Consider the following 9,969-nt stretch of genomic DNA (forward strand, 5'->3'; position numbering starts at 1 on the left):
ATCAGTAATGTAAATATCTTCTCCCCTTCCAAATAAGCAAGTAACTCTATCCCCAAAAAATCTGGGGAAAGGGGGAGATAATCTGACCCTGGGTAATATTTCTCCCACTTACACCCTCTTCACCCACATTCCCAATATTTCTAAAAACATAGTCATTGCAGAGCAGTTATATGCAGTAAAGACCATTAAGCATTACAAATATTTCACATTTATAATATATTAGGGTAGCATGTTCAATACACTGTAGCATATCAGTAAGACTCAAAGAGGACCAAACATCAGAAAGCTTGTATCCAATAATCTTCTAAGTGGTTGAGTTGGTTATATCTGAAGAGTTGCTTAATTTGACCTAGAATTGGGCTAAACTCTCTTAAGAACAGGCTTTCTCTTGAGAATCCTGGTACTTTTGGATTATACCGAGGTTAGAAATGCTACAAGAAGAGCCTTTCAGCATTTCTGCTTCTGATTTAAATGAGGAAAATGTAGGCTATAGTCAACCTAACACTTTCACATCTAAGAGTAGGATCTATTAAAGCTTTCAGGAGAGGTTGAGGGAATTAGCATTGCTCATTCCCTTAAGAACCATCATCTAGCAAGGCATTGATAGCGTAGCAAATTTACACAATGCATGACAGAAATGTACACTATCTCTCTCTCTGCAAATATGTCCATGGTGCACACTCACTAGCTTAACCTCACACCTTTAATTAGTTTACTGATGTTTCCATGGGAGAAGATGAGATATAGAACAATCAGTGATCAGTGCCTGTATTTGAAAAGATGAAGCTAAGCAAAATGCCAAGTTTTTGCTTTGCAAATTTTCCACTGTGAAAAAAGAGAGATTTGTGAAATTTTACAAAAGCAAAAACTGCAGAAATGTCAACATCCTATGCTCACAACATTCTTTTTGCCAGTTAAAAAAAAATTATTCAGATCCAGCCTGATTGGCATTGACTCAAAGAGGAAAAATCTCTGGTATAAGCCATGAGTTTTCTAGAGCAGTGTTCTTTCCATGCCTCAGATCCTACTTTGCCAGTCTGGTGGGTCACCGAGACCCGATGGAGTTGGTAGAGTGGTGTATGATGCCAGCGGACTGCCTAAGATGACATTGCAGTCTCAAGCATTGGAATTCCCAACAGTCAGTAGTGTTGACAGCAACAAGGTGTTTCATACAGGCACTACATTTTTCACTCTCTAAAAATCCAGTGAAAAGTTGGTGTCTTCATCAAGTAGGATTTTTTTTCCACAGAGCCCTAAGAAAAAGAAATTATACCTCCTTTGGTGATTTGTGTAGCCTCTGGTGATTTAAAGGTGTAATAGCAATAAAAAGACAAGATACCAAATTATCTTCACATTTATGTTGTTGCTACCACATTGAAGATGTACCATTGTAAGTGAGAGGACAGTTTGGCTCATGGGACATGTGGGTACGTAAGTTAGGGCTCACATATAGGCCATGGATTTGACATGGTAGTCACTACAATTGGGTGATGGGGCGTTCAAGAGCCAACTTGAATATCCACCTGCAGTGTGTTAACAATGTGGACAATTTATTAATCTTTATATTGGGCTCACAGTATGCCTGAACTAGGAATGCCATATAAGAACACTTTTGAACATGTCCATTTGGTTAGGAGAACCAGCTTAGACCTGAATTCGAGGCAGATGCAATATACTGCATAGGATCTTCAAGAGCATTGAAAAAAAGTGGAGATTTCCCCTACCCTTTAGAAAAAGCTCTGCTTGTCATTTAACATCTTGCTTACTTTATGAACTAGAAGTGCCACTTTGAGATGATGTCTGTTGCAATGACCACTCAGTGTGTGTTCTGTAGCTCTCCAGCTCTGAAAATACTGTCATAACAAGAGACAACCATGTGATCAGTTACCAAATGTGATCAAAATAATTCAGACTGAATTGCTCAGGTCAAGAACTTCCAGACAAATAGCAGCCAGGTGGGAAAAGATTTTTATTTATTGTTGAGTTATTACTTTGTATGTCATGGTATCCATTTCTACAGAAATTTATAGGGTAAGAGTAACAGTCATTCAAAATGTTTCACAAGACCTTATTATCTAATGCAGATGGTAAAAAGCTGAGTTAGCAGTTCATTCCTGTGTCTGTTTCTTTAGACTCAGTCACAGCAGCAACAGTAACAAATGCAAGCCCTATACTATTTCACCAAAATGGAAAATTGAAAACATACATCAAAATCGTTAGCATGCTGCCCTTTCATCTGTTACTCCAGTGCATGCTGGGACAGCTTCAAATGGGTAGGGAAAGAGTGTGACTTGTTCTCATCCAGAAGAGCCTTGATGTTCCACTGCTGTTCTTAAGGAACTCACATTATAATATGCAATAGTAAAGCTGTTTTTTTCTTGTTTATTACTATTAATGAGCTATTACATATAACATCACCTCTTTGGCAACAAACCACAATTCTCTCCTTTCTTCTTTGGAAGTGAGAGGCCGGTACCACTGGTGTTTCTCTTCCCTAGGGCTGAGTTACATATTGTGGCAATTGACTGCTCTCTGGGTAGACACAGAATAATAAAGTTAATGAAGAAGATGATGATGATCATACCTAGCCTTTCTACAGCACATTTCAGTTGAGTGAAACTCCCATTCATTTCAGATTACTCTGAAATGACACACTCAGGATCAAAGAGAGTCAGTAACAGAACGAAAGCCAACATTCTATCTGGAATTAGGTGCAGGATTCTTGACACTCCTTCCACCTACTCCTCCCCTGTCAACTCTAACCCCTAGCTCATGATCCAGCTTGAGAATGGTACAGAAAAGTATCATTTTCTTCTTTTGAATGTCAAAAAATTTGTTCAGTTTGTCTCCTTTTCTCATTATTAATAGCTGCCTGTTCCTAACTGCTGATATTCACAAAGCCCTGCAGTGAAAAATTCCACCAAGTTTATTGTACTGTGATTAATTTCACTGCTGGGATGCTTTCAGGGTAATTTTTCTGTTATGCAAATGTTGTGTTTGGTGTTTTTTCTAATATGTTATGGACATGAAAGGCCAGATTCTGCCCTTCAGTAAGGCCCCTGAGCTTCTCTGACACTACAACAGAGCTGTAAAGCTGCACTAAACTGGCAGCTGAAATTTCTCTGAACTAGGAGCCTTTGCATCAGCCCCCTCAGACTGCCAGATGGTGTAGGGGATGGGCTCAGAATATGTGGCTAGAGTGCTGATCCTCAGCCAGTGTAACTGAGACTGTTCTAAGCTACAGCAGGGCCAGACTGGTCCCTAGCTGCCCCAGGAATTGGTAAGCATGAGTGGCTTTAAGCCACCTTGCTCCCTCTCCTCATTCTCTGCTCTGGAGCAGCTGAGGATCTAATCCAAAGAATATCGCATTCTGCTACCTTATGCCTAGAATTGTCACTCAGTGGCGTTTTGTAATGCGACAGAAAACCAACTGGGTTACTACAAGTTCAGAAAGGGAAGCTCTTTCAGTGGCACCATTCAACTTTTTCCACCCTGAGACTCATTTGAGAGTCACAAAGCACTTAGCTAGCTTTTCTTTTTCCATATTCTATGAAGCTGGTGAAATTCAGTTCAAATACATCAGTGGGATTCAAGTGCATATTTAAACTAAGCATGCATTTGAGTGTTTTGCTGAATCAGCATCTCACCTGACCTACAGCACCCTTGCTGCCTCTGTCTAGGGCCTCTCTTGAGCAAAGACTGTCAGTTGTGTGGTGGATACATAGTAGGAGAAGACTGCCACATTTATTTTGAATAGTCATGGCTTGAACCCAGGGCTCTATTCTTAAAATAACTTACCGATGCTAACATGCATATTGGCATCAGCCATAAAGACTGTGGGCTTTTGGTCAAGCAGCAGGGCAGCATGGATAGATTATAATGAGGCTGTTCTTTTTCCTATGAATCCAAGCAACTCTAATATGTTACAGTGGAGGATGTCTCTTTGTGCCAGATGACCTTCTCCCATTGATATCAGTGGTGCAGGATTGTACCAGAATACTGTACAAAGTGGATGTTTTATGTTGCAACTTTTGTTCTTTTCTCATATGCTCCAGAAATTGTATTGTAATGTCCACATTTGAAATCACTATTCAGATATAACAATCCTGATCACTCCCTTCTCACAAACCTTTCTGTGAGCATTGATTTTAGACAATCTTCAGTTAGAATATCTTGAAACCTGTGTTTTCTTTCTCCCATGTGGGGGATCTACTTAATGGTTCTTATGAGATGAACCACCAGAAAAAATAAGATAACTGTAGCTCTGCACATCAGAACAGACCCCACAAAAATGTTCCAAACTATTTGAAAAGTTTTTCAGACCAATGCTTCTGGGTGGCTGTTTTTGTTCTGTTTTCAGTCAAAAACCAGAGTACCATATACGATTTTAATACCATATTCGTACTAGCTGTGGCATTTCTAAATCCAAATCTGTCTCATCAAAGGCCAAACAAGATAGAATTGTGATGATCCATGCTGAACTCTGCGCTGGCTTTCTTTTCTTTTCTATTATATCTTCTCACTAATGTAGAGTAAAAATATCTATATAGTGAAGAAAGTGAGAAATACTACAGACCCAGAGTGATTAATTTTAATTGTGTGTTTATTAGAGGTGATGTCTTGTGGTTGAAAAGAGTATTTCTGTTTAAACACAAAGATAATATTTTAAAATCAGTGAGGTAATTTCAATGTATAAATAGTCTCAGCAACAAACCCAGTGTTCTAGCTTCTTTGCATAAGAAAGCCAGATAGAAATGGAGTGCAGTTTGGTATGAATTAAATGGAGCTGAGTGACCTCTGCTAACAAATTTCAGTGCTTATATCTTTGTTAATTCACGATATTAGTGTTTACACCCATCTGAGATTATTCTAGCAAATGAGTTTACTCCCTGCGATATCTGCTTAAATGGCCAATGGTAAATGAATACTGCAGAATATTTGCAGAAGGTGAATTTTGAATTTGTGTTCATGAATATTCTCCACTGGAAATCTGATTCTAAACCTAATCTGCTTCCAAGTGGGAAACCAAAACATCCCATGGGACTTGATTCCAACCAGAACAGCTCATATTTGGAATATCAAATATTTGCAATGAATTGTTCACAAATAAGTTACAGGCTAAGAATTATTTTGAGAAATTCTAATGCAAATCTTTTCAGATAATGAGTACATTTAAGAAACTATCAGCTGTTCCTGGGCAAGTCACAAGCAAGGTAACAAGAAGGAACTTTTTGAATAAATGATTCTTCTGAATTATCCATTCACGTCTAGCTTTAAATGACAATTTATCATCATTCAGATGCACAGATAGGATGCCACTAGATGTCACCAGTGCATTGACTTAAAGATTCCAGGATCAAACTATGTCTGCAAATAGTGTCTAAAAATTATTTTTGTTCCGGAGCTGTTTTTATAATCTACTTTCTGTTTGCCAAACTACATATTAATTAGATGGCACCTAAGGAAAACAAAGTAGCCAAGTGGACAAGGTCCTATATATTTCACAATGTCAGTGGCAATGTATTTCAAAGCTTGTTTTTTTTAAGTGCTTCTTTACTTGACAAAATGTTTTCCAAATGGCAGTAACCAACAAAAATGTTGCATTTGAGTAGACAGATGCTTTTGGACAAATGATTGTAACAAGAATAATCAAGCAGCTCTAATTAGGAGATGGACATATTTTTTTCACATACTGAAAACAGAAATGGGAAAAACGGCTAGGGCCAGATCCGCAGCTGGTGTAAATTGTCATAACAGCAGTGGACATGCTATGGTACAATGAAAGAAAACTCAAACTGCTATGTAATTTACAGTATACCTTTCAGCTACAACGTTGTTTCCCACAGCTCATTTGCAATGACAAATTCCTTCCATGATATTTTGCATTTCATACTAAAAGAAACAAAATCATATGTTTTATTAAAGCATCAGTGTAAAGTTTCTCTTTTACACAATCCAGTAATTAATAATGCAAAATTAGATTGAAATAGCTACTCACCACCTTCAACAGCTGGTCACTTTGAGAACATGACAACAAACGTGTTGGATCAATTTCAACAGAATGAAGTAAGGAGTAAAGTTGCAGCTACAGCTGAGTGCCCTGTGAACACCTTCTAAACTGCAAAACTAAACATAAAGCACATTTCCTTTGTTTTCCTGACTTTTAAGACCTTTTTAACAAATGTTGAGTCATGTTTAGAAATGGCATGTTGTTCCATGTGTAGAGTAACTTCTTTTGTTTTTCTTACCTTCCCCCTGCAAAATGACTAAACGGACCATGATAACTTGCCAGATTCCCTCCTACTGTCAAGGAAGAGAAATAACAATGTTCCATTGTCTCCTCGTACATTATTTACTGCTGTTGTTATTACTTCTCAAAATATTCTATGTAAAATTATTTATTTATGTAAAATCCATTGCCGTTGCAATCTGCTGCATTATAGTGTGGTATAGTATTAATGCTGGTTGTTCCAATACAGAGTAGCATCTACTGCAGCCTCATTTTAAAGTTTGTTTTAATTTCTAATAAAAAATTAATGCAAAGCAATAGCAAATATTTACGGGGATCAAAGCTTGTCTTAATTTCTTTTTTTGTTAAATCTAAACTAGGCTTCACTCTTCAAATATTATGTTTCAAAACAGATCTTTTTTAAAAACTATATTTTATGAATAAAGTAAGAAAATGCTGGGTGCAGAAATAATGATCATAAGGGAAGGTTAGTCATTTGGGAAGCAGACTTTCATATCTTCCATCACCACTAAACTAATGCTCTTGTCTGATTTTTGTGTATGGCTGTGTGTTGGCTAATTGCTGTATATAAAAATACTGGTAGGCTATAGTAAATGTTCTTAGTATAAGATTGAATGTGTTAACATATATTTACATAAACTTAATTGAAACAGTATTTAAATACTGTTAATCAAGTACTTAGGTAACAAGGACTTTGGGGAAAAAAACAAATCAGAAAGCATAAGGAAATATTTGCCTTGTAATTGTAGAATCAGGTGTGGGATACATTATTTTAAGCCACGCTTCTCTCCTTACTATTCACAGTCAGTCTAAACACATCCCCATCACTATCACAGATGATCCAGACAGCATCTACAGCAATATTCTTCCGTGATCATAGTTTCTTACAGACTTTGGCTTTTATTGAGTTATGTTAAATCCAAGTTACCATTGCTATATTCTGGTTTCATTAATACCACACAAGATAAAAACATTACTAAAATAACAGATTTAATGCATCTTTCTAAAGACGGTAAACTATCCCCCTGGAAGTTAGAGACATTTTGAAATCAATAACCCCATTGCTCCCTCCTCTTCCCTGAATGCCACAATTGTTCTACAAACTCTCCAAAAAGACACTCACCGTTAAAAGAAAAAGAAACCACTACAAAGAGAAAGAACCTGTGTGTATTCCTCATGGCAATAACAAAGAGGATGTGAATTACTGTTCTTCAGTGGAAACTGCTGAGGGTAGGCACAGCTGTCCGTGTTGCACAGGCATGAGAGAGAAAAGCAAACCTGAGCCTGGGAGATATTAAATTGCTGGAGAGAGAGAGAGATAGTAGGACCCAGCAGATCTCATCTGCAAAGTGGAGTTTTCATGAGCATGGGGATCCCTCCCCCTTTGCAATTGTTTAAAGAACCAGAGCAAGGGTAAAAGCATGTGAAAAGAAGAAACAGAATGTGCTAATATGAAATAAGCAAGAGGGGACTATAACGGTCAGTAAATAAACAAGGTCTGTAATATATAATAGCAAGAATTATGCAGTTGTCTAACATTTAAATGGCTTTCTCATTAGTGGATGCATTGGAGCTGGCAGGGACAGCTGGCTCGGAAAGAGCTAGAGATAACTGTGTTCCAGAAGCCCAGCTAATGAATCTCACATACGTGAGTTATGGCCCAAATATTAGGATCACTTTTTGCATTAGTGGAAAAGGTGGTGGTGAATGATCAACTTTTCCACTATTTCCATTCCAAAACCCAGACTGTATGTGGTCTGTTTTCAGCTAGATCTCTGGAAGCCGAAGGAAGTTGCAGGAGGAGCATGGCGAATTCATTGTGATTAACATTAATAGGATTTTAAAAGGGAAGTTAAATCAGTCCAGTGAGAAATAATAGTACCAATAACAAAGACACTATTGAGAGGTAGTAGGGGAAGTTGGAGAACTCTGTGCCTGTCATTGTTACTGTTTGGAGACTTCACATCTGGTATCAGTATATGAAGGGTAGAAAATGTTATGTATTGTGGGATATACAGTGAAGAGTCATGAATCAGGAAGCGGGGGAAAGAGAGCTCACCTACCCTTTAAGGACAGAGAGAATGAATGATAATTACTGCCCAGAAGGCCAAGTGTATTGCCCAATCATTGCAACTCTTAATCTATTTTAATTGCTTAACTTCTTACATGTATAGAAGGTAACTTTGTGCATGATCTGATTTTTACTCTTCTTTATTGATATCTTAAAGTTTGTATACGGAGTTTTGAGGATAAAAAACTCTATGTATGTACCAAGAATTACTGTTGTGTTAATGTCCATATCCTCCAAAAGTAGTCACTTGTAATGCATTTCCTCTTATCTAGATCTTCGCCTATGCCTTGGTAATCTGTTGTTATTTATATTACAGGAATGTCAAGAGGCCAAATCAGGGATTACATTACGCTATGTGGTGTGCAATGTAATAGTTGTTATATCACTCTCATTACTTTCTCCCTCCTTTTTATTCCTTGTATGTTGTATCTAAGTTTAACTGATTTGAGCACGAGTTAGTAAATGCAGTTTGTGCTTCAAAAACACTGTAGGAATTTTAGAGACAGAGACTGAGAAGAGAGACAGGATGGAGTAGCTGTGAATTTATCTATGTCTGAGTGGATAAAAAAGCCACTGCAAGCCAAGTGATTGCATTTTAGTCCTAATTACTGCAATCAAAATATAACACTGTCCTTGCCCCTTTCCTGCAGCCTCCAGTGAAGCTCTTCCTTACAGTTCTAGATGTTATTTCCACCAGAAGACCAGCCCTTTGTGCAAGTTGTAACCCATATTATGTGTCCCAAATGGATTTCTCATACTGTACCTCTCCACTTCACACTACCTATCAAAACATGCATTCAGACTGGTATATTTTATTGTTCTGCATGTCAAAGGCTGTGTTAGAGGCCTGTGAATCGTATGGCCACAGAGGTTCCTACATCTCTGATCTTATCTGGCAATCATGGTTTTAGTAATATTTAGGAAACTGCTCAGGACAGCTGTCAGCCTTGCCATTCTCTTCAGCTTTTGAGGTTTTAGTGGAGCAAAGTGTCACTCTGCTGGAGAAAAACGCAAATGTTTGTTTTATTTTTATCCTCTATGCTTCTGGCCCTCTTCTCCCTAAAGGAAAGACCTCCATCTGCCAACTGAATATAGCTCTTTGCTTTGGCAGCAGTCATATTAGTAATGGATTTATGGAGCCTGGAGTCATCTTGCACCATCTTTGCACCTATATCCTTCCTGCAGACAGTTCAAGCAGAATATTATATTACTTCATTCTGTGGTACCACATAAACCAATCTGTGCTGAACAATTAACAGCCCCATGTTGTGAAGAGCTTACAGTCTAAAGCCATGAGAAGGCAGAGGATATATCAGAACAAAGTAGATATGGCCATGCTAGCTTGAATACTTCAGAGTGAGTGGGCCAGAATAGGGTGAATGTGAGTGGTCCAGAGTAGCCGAAGGATTCCTAATCTCTCACTGACTGTGCTACTGCCCCATAGCTGGTGGAGCTGGAATCAGATAAGGAAAGCAGAGAACAGGCAGACAGATTTTCTTCTGTTATGTTTTGTTCCTAACTTTGCCATTAACATCTTGTGTGACCCTGAGGACAAGTTATTTAAACTCTCTGTGCATCATTTGAGCCATATGTACATTGATTCCCCACCAGGATGTTGTGGGGCTTTAATAGTGTGTATTAAGCCTTG

General features: G+C 38.0%; 1 protein-coding gene across 1 annotated transcript in view; it reads right to left on the minus strand.

Moving 5' to 3' along the window:
* The window catches only part of CHRNB4 (cholinergic receptor nicotinic beta 4 subunit), a 28,702-nt gene extending 21,274 nt beyond the window's left edge, over positions 1–7,428 (minus strand). Inside the window, exon 1 of the mRNA XM_030577874.1 lies at positions 7,374–7,428. Coding sequence (XP_030433734.1) covers positions 7,374–7,428 — 55 coding nt within the window. The remainder of the gene's footprint in view (positions 1–7,373) is intronic.
* Positions 7,429–9,969: the final 2,541 nt, after the last annotated feature.

This window comes from Gopherus evgoodei, chromosome 10 (assembly GCF_007399415.2).
Source record: "Gopherus evgoodei ecotype Sinaloan lineage chromosome 10, rGopEvg1_v1.p, whole genome shotgun sequence".
NCBI classification, from domain to species: Eukaryota; Metazoa; Chordata; order Testudines; family Testudinidae; genus Gopherus; species Gopherus evgoodei.